This window comes from Brienomyrus brachyistius, chromosome 20, assembly GCF_023856365.1.
Source record: "Brienomyrus brachyistius isolate T26 chromosome 20, BBRACH_0.4, whole genome shotgun sequence".
Lineage (NCBI taxonomy): Eukaryota > Metazoa > Chordata > Actinopteri > Osteoglossiformes > Mormyridae > Brienomyrus > Brienomyrus brachyistius.
This window is the reverse complement of record NC_064552.1, coordinates 9,545,840-9,558,901: the sequence shown is the minus strand read 5'-3', so window position 1 is coordinate 9,558,901 and position 13,062 is coordinate 9,545,840. Positions and strand designations below refer to the sequence as shown.

General features: G+C 41.6%; 2 protein-coding genes across 3 annotated transcripts; one reads left to right on the top strand and one right to left on the bottom strand.

Moving 5' to 3' along the window:
• The first annotated feature begins 2,966 nt into the window (after positions 1-2,966).
• On the top strand, positions 2,967-4,764 carry rbp4 (retinol binding protein 4, plasma). The gene is made up of 6 exons (XM_048987959.1): positions 2,967-3,094; positions 3,257-3,383; positions 3,526-3,662; positions 3,760-3,866; positions 4,114-4,326; positions 4,585-4,764. Exons 1-6 carry the CDS (start codon positions 2,967-2,969, stop codon positions 4,599-4,601), a joined length of 729 nt encoding a protein of 242 aa, XP_048843916.1. The 3' UTR covers positions 4,602-4,764.
• An 828-nt stretch (positions 4,765-5,592) lies between these two features.
• Positions 5,593-11,513, bottom strand: cep55l (centrosomal protein 55 like). 2 transcript variants are annotated; one of them, XM_048987956.1, is made up of 9 exons: positions 11,394-11,513; positions 10,574-10,770; positions 9,271-9,555; positions 8,760-8,825; positions 8,461-8,611; positions 7,800-8,107; positions 7,274-7,345; positions 6,933-7,058; positions 5,593-6,814 (listed from the first exon to the last, which is right to left on the bottom strand). In XM_048987956.1, the coding sequence occupies exons 2-9, from the start codon at positions 10,754-10,756 to the stop codon at positions 6,617-6,619; spliced, it is 1,389 nt and encodes a 462-aa protein (XP_048843913.1). In that variant the 5' UTR covers positions 10,757-10,770; positions 11,394-11,513; the 3' UTR covers positions 5,593-6,616. The 2 variants fall into 2 exon arrangements, with proteins under 2 accessions (XP_048843913.1, XP_048843915.1); XM_048987958.1 differs by having other exon boundaries at positions 5,593-6,811.
• Between the last annotated feature and the right edge of the window lie 1,549 nt (positions 11,514-13,062).

Sequence of the window (13,062 nt, the reverse complement as noted above, 5' to 3'; positions counted from 1 at the left end):
GTTTGCTCGCCTCTGTCTCACTTCCCACTCTCACACGGGCATCACCAGGGCAGGGATCGGGGCACTTATGGGGGACAAGCGTTCACCGGTTCCCAGTAGCTCCAAGCAGCATCTTCTGGTGCTCCAGGGATCTCCCTCTGACCTCTGGCTCTAGTGACAGAACATAGTGGCTTAATGGCTAAAAGGATCCAGAAGGCAACCAATTAACGTGACGTCACGGTATTAAACCTCTAAGCTTTCTTAACCTGTAAATCCCAGCAGTGATCATTTTAGTTTGGTCAATCCAATCAAAGGCAATGTCCAGTGGATTCTCCTTTGTGGACTTTCCATGGGAAGGATATTCAAATTTTAAGAAAATCCCCAGTTACTGAAAAAAACATACCTTGAAATATTTGTGTCCCAGCAATATTGTGTGTCAGAGTTGGACGTTTCAGGTCCAGAAAGTAAAAATCCAAACCAGGATTTTGTTTCAACCAAACAGTTGAGTATAAACAGACTTTGACTGTTTATACTCAACTGTTTGGTTGAAACAAAATCCTGGTCTGGATTTTTACTTTCTAGACCTAAAATGTCCGCCTCTGTTGTGTGTACACATGTAATGAAAAGCTTGAGGTGTTAAGGAAAGTAAGCAAACTTTGTTTAATATACCCACATAATTTAGAAATGTGCTGGTACATGAGGCCTTATGATCTTCCTGATGATACCCAGGGCTTCGTCTTTGAATGACAAATTGCACTTAACTTTATATATTTAATCTTAAGGAAGGACCTTAGTAAACATACACAATGAACAATTGAAATCAGGGTTTATCATCTTTTTAGGGCAGAAAAAAAATTGCTTTTGTGTCATTCTAGGACTGTTCAACCAGTCAGTGATTTCAGCACCCCACGGACCAGAATAAGACGTGCAATTATTAACCAGTTGCTCTGTCAGGAGACAAAGGGAGAGGAGATCTATTTCCATTTGCTGGATTAGGCTGGACTCTAGTAGTTCTATCACACTGCAAGCATCAGCAGCCATTTTTGAAAATAACAGAAGGAACTGAACACAATCGAATGGTGCAGCTAGCAAGAGCAAGCATGTGGTACTTTCTCCACACTACCTAAAGCCCTGGATTCATTAAAATTTCTCACTTTGATCTTCTGCCCCTTATCTCTTGGCATGGTGCAGCTATGACTCGCTCACATCTTAAGGATCTATGTTGTGGAAATAGTTGAGGTGTACAAGCAAAAATAGAAAAGAACCTGAACAGATGGATATGCAGTTTGTTTATATTTCATTGACCCAACTGTCAGTATTAGGTTAATAGGGAATATGAAGTAACAGTAATTAGATAATAAAAAAAGCAACACAATTGTACTATTTCCAATATTCGCAAATAATTTGTTTCTTCGGACAGATGTTACATTGTATAGGATATTTTAATAACATTTAAACAATGATTAGGCAATAAAACCAAGAAATAGGAGATAAAAATGTATGCTATGTATGTTGATGCATAATGAACATAACATTTCACCTGCAGAACCTCTCAATAAACGTTTATCCACCGAAATTTCTGATGGTAAGTATATATCAGTGCCTCCATAAAATGTGGAGGGTGATGAATGTTCCAGAAAATCCCTGTTGACGGCAGGACCTGCGGCAGCAGGATGATGGAGCCGAGTCCAGCACAGGATGACACGTCAGGTCATGCGGTTCGTCCACCTGATCTTTCAGGCCTCATAAATGCTCGGTGTCTTGTTCCAGGTCCACAACGGTGTCTGTGGAAGACCAGGCAATTGGGAGGCCAGATGAAATTCTTTTGCCAGTCCCCTATTATTTTCCACTTGCTTAATGGCTATTACTCTATGACTATTACCAATGCAATTTAATAAAATTAACAACCATGTTTGCATATACAGTTAGTAATGAAACGGGTTGCTTTGGAGTTTTAGGGAGAGATTTCATTCAATGATTTTTACAGTTTGATGTGGTACTAATGTGCAAATATTGACTATTCCAGACTATTCCACCTTGTTGGTCTTTTTTTTTTTTATCAAGACTGATTCTAAAAGCATGTGATGAAATCATGATATGAAAGTAGCATAAACAGAAGTTTATGTTTACCACTATTGTAGTGTTTCTCAAAACAGTCCTGGGGGAGCCCCAGATGGTAAATTTTTTTGCTCCTTCCTAACTCCCAGTGAACAGGGAGAGCAAAAAATGTGCAATGTCTAGGGGCCCCCAAAGACTGGTTTAAGAAACACTGCACTACACTTAACCATGCATTTGCTAGGGCCCCCTTAGGATAAACCCCACCCCCATTGGCCACAAAGAGTCACTACACTGGGGGTGGGGGGAGGGGGGTTGAGGCAATAAACTGACTCAGAATGTAAAAGGAACTCTTCTTGTTCTTTGAATAAATATTTATTTAACTGACATCTGCACCTAAAGGTAAACAACAAAAATGCCTTCATATGTTGAGTATCGTTGGTACTCAAACTGTTACTTGTTAGGGCCAGATTCAAACATTTCAGTAAAGCTTTACATTAACTTGCACCTTTAAAATGCATTCATGGAGCATTCATAAACAGCATGTAAGTATTCCTTGACATCCTATTATACCTAAACACCTTTAATACACCTTAATGACAAACTTGATGCGATTATACAATTATGTTTGTTATTAATATATAATATACATACATGCTGCTCATGAATGTTCTATGAAAGCATATGGATGCATTATAAAGGCATTGTGAAGGTGCAGTTAATGTAAAGCGTCACCAACATTTGCAGGTCCTCGCACTTGCCAAACAAAACAAGTTAAGAGACCCAATTTAAACAACAAAAACAGCAGCTCAGTGTGAAGTCTGATGGGTACCAGATGTTTACTTGGCAGAAGGAGCAGAGGTTTAAGGAACAGGGGTCAACCTCACCAAATAGGACCGACTGAGCTATTACATAACTGTTTGTTCAGTAAAATGGGGCACGCCGCTGCTCCAAGAGAGCTTATGAAACCCTGTCCCACAGCAATGCTCTATATAAGTCAAACTCCAGTGGTCAGATGCACAACTCTTCACTGGAATTCTACAAAGTCCGTTCTGTTTAGGTACTCTCCATCCTAGTGCAAAATTATCCTGCTCACGTCACAGAACATTGCAGTCATTTTGAACTGATTCACTATTCTGAAGAATGGGAGTGGAAAGTAGGACTTGGCGAAGGAGATGGCATTTTAAAAGGCTGCGTTCAAAAGTTTGTCTTTGTTTTCCAGATCCCTGGCGTTCAGGAGAACAAACATGCTAAGGATTTTAGCAGCCCTCTGTATCCTAGCAAGCTGCTGGACGCACGCTTGCCAGGTAGGAGAAATCCAGACAATGGAGAACTTCGACAGGCATAGGGTGAGTAAATGAGGAAAATGATTTCTCCGTGTCTCAGCGTGAGGCACGGGAATAAATATGGCGTGAAGCCGCTGTTTGCCGAGGCCTTTAATTCACACCGCAGTTTTGTGGGTTAAGCGCAAGTCTTTCATTGCTATTTCAGTTTGCAGGAACGTGGTATGCTGTGGCCAAGAAGGACCCAGCTGGGCTCTTTCTACTAGATAATATAGTAGCCGAGTACAACGTTGAAAACGACAATACGATGAGCGCTACCGCTAAGGGCAGAGTCATCATCTTAAAGTAATATTTTCGCATATACTATTTTGCCTCCTATCGCTGTTTACCGTACATATCGTTTTTGATATATCAATGCCCTTTTTGTTCCGGGTCCGTTCAGCAACTGGGAGGTCTGCGCCAACATGTTTGGAACATTCGAGGACACGGCAGACCCCGCGAGGTTCAAGATGAAATACTGGGGAGCAGCTTCTTATCTTCAGTCTGGATGTAAGAGGATATTGAATGATGAACAGAATTCTGTATTATTCACTTTCATTTCCATTGTTAATTTTTGCACTTCTGTACGAATTGTTTAAGTGTTTTTTGGTCATGCCAGACTTGTTAAGTAGTAATGTATTATTTGCCTGCACAGTTGGTGCTAATCTTAGAGGGCAATATGTGCGTGGTTCTCTGGTATTGATCGTGCAAAGGTTTGTTTGTGTTTACTACCTGCTGTCCTGTTGTCTGCCCGAAGATGACGACCACTGGATCGTTGACACGGACTACGACAACTATGCCATCCACTACGCCTGTCGCCAGGTGGATTATGACGGAACCTGCCTGGACAGCTACTCCTTTATCTTCTCTCGTCACCCCACGGGCTTGAGACCTGAGGACCAGAAAATTGTCACTCAGAAGAAGCAACACCTCTGCTTGCTCGGAAAATACAGACGTGTCACCCATACCGGTGAGGCCCTAATTACCAGCTACGCAGATCATACTACCCAAAAAAGCAATAGAAGTTACATACTGATAAAATACTAAATATATTAACCATGAATGTAGTTAAAAATGCTCTTAAAAGGCATTGCAAGAATATTAAATTTGACATGGAATGATTTAAAAAAAAAAAAACCTTTTCAAACAATCCTGTGCACCCCCACCAGGATTACAAAATGGATGGACAATTTAGAATGAAACCAATATTTTTATTTTTCATTTCCAGGGTACTGTGACACATGATCAGCACAGTGGGCACGCTCCGAAGCACCCCTTCAATAAAAGGAGCCCTCCCCAATAACAAAGGGCTTAATGTGTTGCGTATGCTAATATATCTTGCTCATGCTTCAGCCATTTTGACGGTTTAGCATGAAAATGGAACAATAAAACAAGGGGAATTCATTAATTAATGGGTATTCATTGATACTTGAGAATGCCACATCTTCCAGAATTATCTGCCGTATACCGTTTGCTGTGATCACTCGATTCCGTGTTTTAATGGTTCGGCTATTAAAATTCAGGCATCTCCATGCTTCAATAAATATAAAACGCTGAGGTTTTCCTCTTCATGGCCTCAATGGAGAATGGAGGACACGTTTGTATACTTCTTCCAAGTTTCCTCTATGGACACTTTATACAAGAAAGCTGAACCAGCATGAAAAGGACGTTACTCTGATTTTACAGTGCAGTTCAAGGGCACCGTAAAAGATATTCACCCCTCACGGAAAAGCCAAAACTAGATCATTCAATCGCTTTGTGAAATCAGTTGAACTGTGCAAGAGCAACGTTAGAAATTCCTCCCACAAGATGTGCCAGCTGTCTAGGACGGGAAACCCTCAGAACTACAGGTACAGCACTAATCCTTAACAAAGACAGAGAAATACAGACGACCCCCAAGTTACCATGGTCTGTTACCCATCGTAAAGTTAAAATATTGTATGACGATTTAATAAATTACAAAACGCAGATTTCACGTTATTATAAAATAGGCTCTGCATTAATGATTTCGTAGACAATCATTGTACTACTGTAGGCTAATGTAAGCGTTCCAAGCATTTTTAAAAAGTAGGCGAGGTCATGTGTATTTTACTATAAAATGCATTTTCACCTTACAAAACGTTTATCCGGACATAACTCTCATCATAACCAGGGAAGAGTCTGTATTCATGGCAGAGAATGAGAACTACAACTGGAACTAGCTAGATAAAGGAAAGGAAAGCTCTCTGAGCAGACATTCAGCAGGTACGTAGAAAACACTTTTAATGATTAAGCCCGTCACCCCCAAAACCCACCCTCCTATGCTTTTACAGTGCAGATCGTAAAAATACAGCTAAATTCAAATTCACACAAGACACAAATACTGATCATTTGTTCTTAACAATCCCAGTTCTCTTCATGAAACTTTTTTTTTTTTTTTTAAAAAAAGATAAGTGTCAATGTCTTATAAAACACATGCATACTGTCAGTAAAACATTAATTGAATTAGCCTAAAGATATTTCTAAGGCCTATCGTGTCTGTAAAACATACCAAAGCAGTCACCTTATCAAACCCCCTTGGTCACCTTAATTTTAAAGTCGCCTTTGAGCCAACACTTTCGTAACCTCAGCCGATACAGAAATCCTTTGCTTTAAATAGTCTAGTACGAGGATTTATTTGAAGAACCTAATTTGAAATGCAGATTTGGTTTGCAGAGTCAGAACTTCAGTCAGTTAAAGGTAGACCATAGGTCATCATTGGCAGAACATGACAACACCTCGGTTAGAAAATAAGCATTAAAACCGGTCCTTTTAAAAAAAAAGTCCAAAGTTATGAACATTTGAATCGTTCAAAACACCAAATAGGCCACTTCCTAAGACACGAGGAAGCAGGACTGAACTGTCGGCTGGACAGTTCACTGGAGTGCAATCCTTAAATTAGCCTTATATATATATGGATTATTCCCATAAATTAAAAGATACACCTTTATATAAAATGTCATTCTTGGAAAGCTCTGCTTAAATAAATATAGCAAGGAGTGCTAACAATCTGAACACTTACACCTTCCCACGAATAAGCACATGCGCCCCCTGAAAAACAGAAGGCCCCCACAGCAGTGCAAAGCGACGCTTGACGTGCTAAATCGGGCAAGATGAAGACCTTCCAGGAAAACACTTGAATAAACAGTAGTCAGCCACATAATAACGTCAATACAAAACATGCTTTAAAACAAAAAAAATTAAATAATGAAACACAGTGTCAGCTAATCATAGCAATCAGATTAGGAGAAGCAGTAGTCAATGTGCGCAAGCAGCTCTCGGTGTTGGCTGGTTGGATATGCAGCATGACACTTGGGGCACTCGAGGAAACTCTCGTCCAGGAGGTTTGGGATCCTGGAGAGGGATGAACGGTTCTGTGCCGGATCCTCCACGGAGAGCTTCTCGAACTCCAGGTCAGGAAAGTGGGAGCCCCTCTGCTGCTTTGGAGAAAGGAAAACGGGGTTGGGGGGGGTGAGTGGGGCAGAAAGCATGCTACCGTTTCAGAGAGACGTCCTCCCATCGGCTGTGTATGGACAGCCGCCGCCGCCTGGTACTCACCGCAGACTCCAGTCTCGTTATCTGGTCCCTTGCTTTGCGAAGCTCCTTCAGCACCTTGTGCAGCTGTTTCTGTAAAGTCTGGCGGTCCAGTTTCTCGTTTTCAAAATCCCTGGTAGAAGCCTGGATCTAGAAACATAGACCGGTTTTAAACATACATTATATGGAGCTGCTGTGGTAAGGATCCGTTATGTGAAGATTCACACATGTAAAAAAAAAAAAAAAAAAGATCCCCAACCACAGTGCCCCTTGGAAGCTGACTTGCCTATACAACTGCAGAGCCCAGTTCCTTAAATACCAGCAGCCCCCCAGCAGACATGTCAGATTTTCCCAGTTCTCTTTACCTGCTGCTCCAACAATGCGATCCTTTTCTGCTCCTCGTGCTGGTTGAGCAGAGATTTTTGAAGCATGTTCACCTACCGACACAAAGAACTTCAGTACTTCCCCAGACACACATTACAGTCACAAGCAACACTGTAAGAGGCCCATTTGAAGGTTGAAAAGGCGGTCAAGCTCCTTGCTGTGACGTCTTCGCCATTAAACCCAAAAACCAAACAAAGCCCTCCATGAGGATGCCTGCGGAATAAGTGGGATTGCTCTCGGGCGGGATAACATAGTGTAGATCTCTTGAAATCAGACCCTCGATTCCAAATCCAGGCCTAGTTTTTCAGTTCTCCCAGGTAGTTCGGTTAATAATTACAGACTCTGATTGGTCAAAGAGGCTTCACATCTGGCTCACAGGTAAAGGAAGGTTGGGAAATCAGTAGTGCTCGGCCCTCGTGTACCATGTTTCGAACAGCCCTGCTATAGTGTGGTGAAATGCTTGCAGTCCCTTGAGGTAAACATCTCCCCCATCAAACCCCACTGTACCTGACAGATCAGCTCCGTAGATCTTTGCTTCTCCTCTTCCAGTCTGGCCCGCACGTTCTCCAGCTCAGCCTTCAGCACGTCCGCTCGCTGCTCAGCAAGCCGCCGGGCCTCATCGGCGCCCTCCTGGCCACGGGCGCGCTCTGCGCGGAGCTGCTCCGCTGTCTCCTTCCCCTTGTCCTCCAACCTTGCCCTCAGGTTGGCCAGCTCCCCCTGTGCTTGGACCACCTGCTCCTTCTGGGCCTCTAGATCTTTTCTGGCCGTCAGCAGAAGATTGTCATAGTATTCCTGCTTTTGGGCCAGCTTGATGTCTGGAAAATACATGGAGGGAGATGACACCCCCACAACCACCAACACTTATGTATCTAAAAACTGACAAAAGTAAAACGCTAACAGGTTTATTTTCAGTGATTCTATATTACGCTACTTCAGGTGGTACTTCTGGAAAACAAAACATTCAAGGAAAACTATTCTACGTACACAGACATGTGCTTTTGGTATGTCCTAAGCGTAAACAATACAGTATTGTATTAAGCTGTAAAATTAGATTAGTAGCTTTTTAATAGGAATTATTAAGACGTAGGGAAAAGTGATCTGAGCATAAATTGCAGCCAAATTCCAAAGTGCACTTAATTCCCCGCATGTGGCCCTGCCTTTTCTTTACCTCCTGAATCGCCCTCTTTGTTTTGCTCCTGGAGCGCATGGTTGGCTTGCTTTAACTGCTGCTCCAGCTCAAACGCTCGAGCCAGCACCGCCTTGACGTAGGCCTCTCGCTGCTGGTCGTAAACCAGCCACTGCTGGTTCTTCTCCAGGGCCTTCCCACAAAACAGGACACAACACCCGATGATGCAATGAGAGTAAGCAACAGCACGCTGTTCACTTACACGCACACTCACAAAGTCGGATTGTTCTATGCAGGAAAACAACATGCGCTGGAAAAAAAAAAAAAAAAAAAAAACATACGTCCTTCAGGTGCTCCTGGACAACTGCTACGTCGCTGGAAACTACCTGCCCTTCAGCACTGGAGCTCTGCAATTTAAATGAGGCAAAATATTCAAAGCCAGCTGTGCCACCGTTCCCCAATATTATATCAGCGCAAAGAAATATTCCTGAACTTTGGAATGATTGTGCATGAAACAAAACATGACTTTAAAATTAAATAAGGTACGGCTGAAATGGCCGAGTGATAATATTTCATTATAACACAAAATCACAATGCCTTAAATGTTGAAAATCTCGGTTTAATATAGAGAAAGTTGGGAAAAATTTTGTTCGATTAAAGAGCAAAATGGCGCCCCCCGATGGAAATACAATAAAAAAAAAAAAAAAATTCTAACCCCACCCAAAGTGAAATTCTGCCATCTAGTGTACAATTACCTAAATTAAGAATAACAGATTGTTGTAGTATCGCCTCACAAATGATGCTTATGTCACAGATGCTTAGTTTACCGCATGAGAGAAACACTGAAGATACCTGTAAGCCTGGGTTCCCGTTTGCCGGCGTGCTTTCGAGTTGCTGACACCTGGCATAAACCGCAATCCACTTGCTCTTCAGGTTTTCCGTCTCCTCGGAAAGACCTTGGTACAGTTTCTCCCACTTCTCCGCTTCCCGGCTTTTCTGGTCCAGCTGAGCCCGTACGGAGGCCTCGGCTCCGCGGCCGGTGGCGGCCAGCTGTTGCCTCAGCGAGGCCACCTCCTGCTCTTTGGTCAGGAGCTGCGACATATTCTGCTGCTGCAGTGTCTCAAGTGACAGAATCCTCTTCAAAAACGATAAAAAGAAAACAGGCTCCAAAAACGAAGGAATATCCCAAAAAGTCATTCAGCTACGGCAGTAGTCGGCACTCGATGCCATCTTTCATTAAAGTGATTCAGTGATTCATCAACACACCCACACTGACACTATTTGTAAATGAGAAACACTGTCCTCTTTAATACTCCCATTATCTTATTCTTCTCAGAAAACTCATTTATTCTGAGGTTCACTTCCCACAGCTAGTGCAGACGCACCTCCACTGAAAGAACTTGCATTAGCATTGTTGAGGGAACCAACAGTGCGATAAATATGAACTTGAACTTGGGGTGGGAGGCATCCACAACTAGCAACTATAGATGTACTCTAGGTTGGTATTGTGTAATCTGGTGTATGGAATATGGCATCTATCTCAACAAAAGAGGCAATTAGTTACACGAAGTAAAGCAGTAAAGGGAAAAGAGCTTCACTTCTCAACTTGTGTCAGTTTTGGTGTGTTGATGAACCACTGAATCACTTTTTTAATGAAATAACGTTACGTATGTAGCTGACTGGAATTCTCGCGTCCAGCAGTAAGTCCTGCTCTTCTGTTGATGAGTTTAAAATCTAAAGACCCACAATTTTTCTCTTGCTTTCAGCTCAGTTTGACGTTCTCCTAGACCTAGTGTTTTGTCAAACCTGCTGTTAAGTTACTTTAATTTTAACAACAATTTTTTCTGTTGCTAATTGTTTTACATTTTCTTCATTTATGTTACTCTTATTTCTTGTATACAAGTTTTTATGTTATTTATTGACATTTCACGGGGTTAATCACGATATTTATATATTTTACTATGTATGCAGCATTTGTTAATTCTAAACTCAAAAGTACTCTGGATCAACTCCTTTTGTTTTAAAAAGTGTTATACAGATAAATAACTGAACCACAAAGCATGCATGCGACAAAATACACTGATATGACGATAATCATGACAATATATTCAGTGGGATGCGAATGGCGTACTTATTGGTTCTGAAAGTGCATTACCTCTAAAAGCTTGCTCTTCTCCGAATCTGTTAGCTTTCCATTTCGGTTAGAAAATTCATGTATGGTTCTTTTCAGGTGCGCATTTTCCTTCCTTAGTTTATCAAGTTCCATCTCGGACTTCGAGCCACCCAGTTTCATTCCCAGCTTACTGACAATGGAGTCCTTTGCCTGTTTAGATGCCATGTTTGGAGTGATCCCTGCAAAAATACATCTGTCGTCAATAGGGAAAAATGCAAAAAATATGTATCTACTTTAATTCTGAGCCATCTGGTTCTCTAGCTACCTGTGCATCAGGAAATAAAAGGATGCTGAACGTTTAACTCGTAACGGGAATATGTTGTACAGTACGTCGGACTTAAACTAAACTAAAAAATGAAGTCTTCGACTAACACGTTGAATTCAACTAAGAACAAATAAATAATAATAATAATAATAATAATAATAATAATAAAGAAATTAAGGGAACTGGTGGAAATTATAAATATTACTTCCGAAATGGAACGAAGCGAAAACGAAACCCGCACACTTTCTGACACTCCCCATCTGCCAAGCCAGTTTAGTTTTTGACAACCAACGACAACTTTTGATAAACCCAGGTTGTGTATTTAACGTTTTGTTCGTAAACATTGTATATTTTATTAAAACAGCTACAAAGCTAATTGACTAACTATTCAGCGAGACAAACATGCAGTCGCCCCTTCCGGAAAAACCAATTCAACTCGTTAACCAGAGAACAACTTAGCCCATGTCACAGGAATTTAACCATAATAACTTAATTAAATAGCCAAATAGCACAGCACATAAAAATGGGGACACTTACCAGCACACTGTGTTTTAAAAGAAATCACAGAATAGCATTAAGGCTAAGGCTAGCACTACGTATATTCAACACCCCTATACCCACACAGAAGACAGAAGTTTGAATACAGCGCGTCTGCGTCATTTCCGCATACGTCTGCGTGGGGGGCGCTCTGATTGGTGAACCTCGGGCGTGTACAACCTCCACATGCAACGTGCAGACCGAAGTCAACGCGATACGATCTTCTATGTCATATTTTTTATTATAATTTTTTTTAACGATGATTATGATGAAAGGATTCCATAGCTCTGTGTATAAGAATCGCGTGTGCTGCTTCAGGAGCTACATGGCGTCTGGAATATTCATGTTAAGCTGTTCACAGTTTATTTTTTTTACAATTGTTTACACGTTTTTCTTAAAAACTAGTCTAATTTTCTCAAATCCCTACGCGCAGATCCCACCAACACTTCAAAAAGACCAAGAAAATCTAACAACTCCTGCAATCAAAACTGTGTATGGTATTTTTGTATCAAAATTATACACACATACACCATATGTATATACGTTTGGAAGAGCTAACAACACACTGATATGTTCAATTTGAAAACACCACTGCCTTTATTAGTGACTTTTCGGTGTTACTTTGCAGAACGTGTTGTGAAAAAATGTTGTTGTAATACTCCTCAGGTGCTGCTTACTGAAATATTTATGAACACACAAACAGAACAGCAAAACAAAAACTTGCTTTTTTTCCCCAAAGCAATGAATTTCAACAAAAACTGAATAGAAGATACACAATACTGTCTTTAAATAGATGGAACTAAAATGGCCTCTGTTTAGTAAAAGATACCACCAAAAAAATCAACTGTGGGAGGAGGGGGTGGAACTGAGGTTGCGTCCCCCCTCCCCTTTGGATCAGGTCACAGCTCCTCGTCAGTGTTCTCTTAGGCTAAAAGACAGCTTGGAGTGCCTTATCCTGTCCTGGATTTCTCCCACATCAATATCCCCGCAGGCCTCCTCCATCACCTGAAGAAGATGTATGCATGCGTGGGGATGGCTGGCAGGTACCCTCCATCATGATGCGAAAAAAAAAGAATTTAAAATGGAGGGTATGGTGGTAAATACAAAAACTGTGGGTGGTTCACAGATCAGTTGCGAAGCAGAGCAGCGTGATAGAAACTTGCACTGTCCCAGATGACAACAAACCTCCGCTCTTCTGGGCCTTCTCTCCACTATATTCTGTAGTGTGTCTGGAAATGTGATGATATTGGCAGTGTATGGACCCAGGGTGGCACAGTGGTGGAGGACACCATTCTGGGTTAAGGTCAGCTGTTCTGTAACTGGTGACACGATCTGATTAGATAGCTACTTTCTCCAGGTTCCTTCGTCGTCAACCCATGGCTGATAACATGGTCCCCGAAAGTACCTCTGATTTCATCAGAAATTAAACGTCTTTATCTCCTTCCCCTTTTTTTTCATCATCCTCTTCTTTGTCTTCCTCTGACTGAACAGGTGAGCTTACCTGTGGCCTGTCAGTAGGGGTTTAGCTCTGATTCATTAGTCTTCCATTAACCCGTTTGTGTGCTTTCACACACGTGGCATGGCTCTTTCCCATATTTACACATTTATGCTGGTTTGAATGACAGTGGTCTCCAATTGACCAGCAAGATTTTATGGTAGCACAAGTACA

Bases quoted from the DNA above. Each gene is read 5' to 3' on its own strand.
- rbp4 (XM_048987959.1), top strand. From the start codon at position 2,967: ATGGGGCACGCCGCTGCTCCAAGAGAGCTTATGAAACCCTGTCCCACA. The intron at 3,095-3,256 runs GTACTCTCCATC...TTTGTTTTCCAG, and splicing joins ACAAAGTCCGTTCTGTTTAG to ATCCCTGGCGTTCAGGAGAA. The intron at 3,867-4,113 runs GTAAGAGGATAT...GTCTGCCCGAAG, and splicing joins TTCTTATCTTCAGTCTGGAT to ATGACGACCACTGGATCGTT.
- cep55l (XM_048987956.1), bottom strand. From the start codon at position 10,756: ATGGCATCTAAACAGGCAAAGGACTCCATTGTCAGTAAGCTGGGAATG. The intron at 8,612-8,759 runs GTATGTTTTTTT...TTTTGTGGGAAG, and splicing joins TCCAGGAGCACCTGAAGGAC to GCCCTGGAGAAGAACCAGCA. The intron at 8,108-8,460 runs GTAAAGAAAAGG...TGTATTTTCCAG, and splicing joins CAAAGAGGGCGATTCAGGAG to ACATCAAGCTGGCCCAAAAG.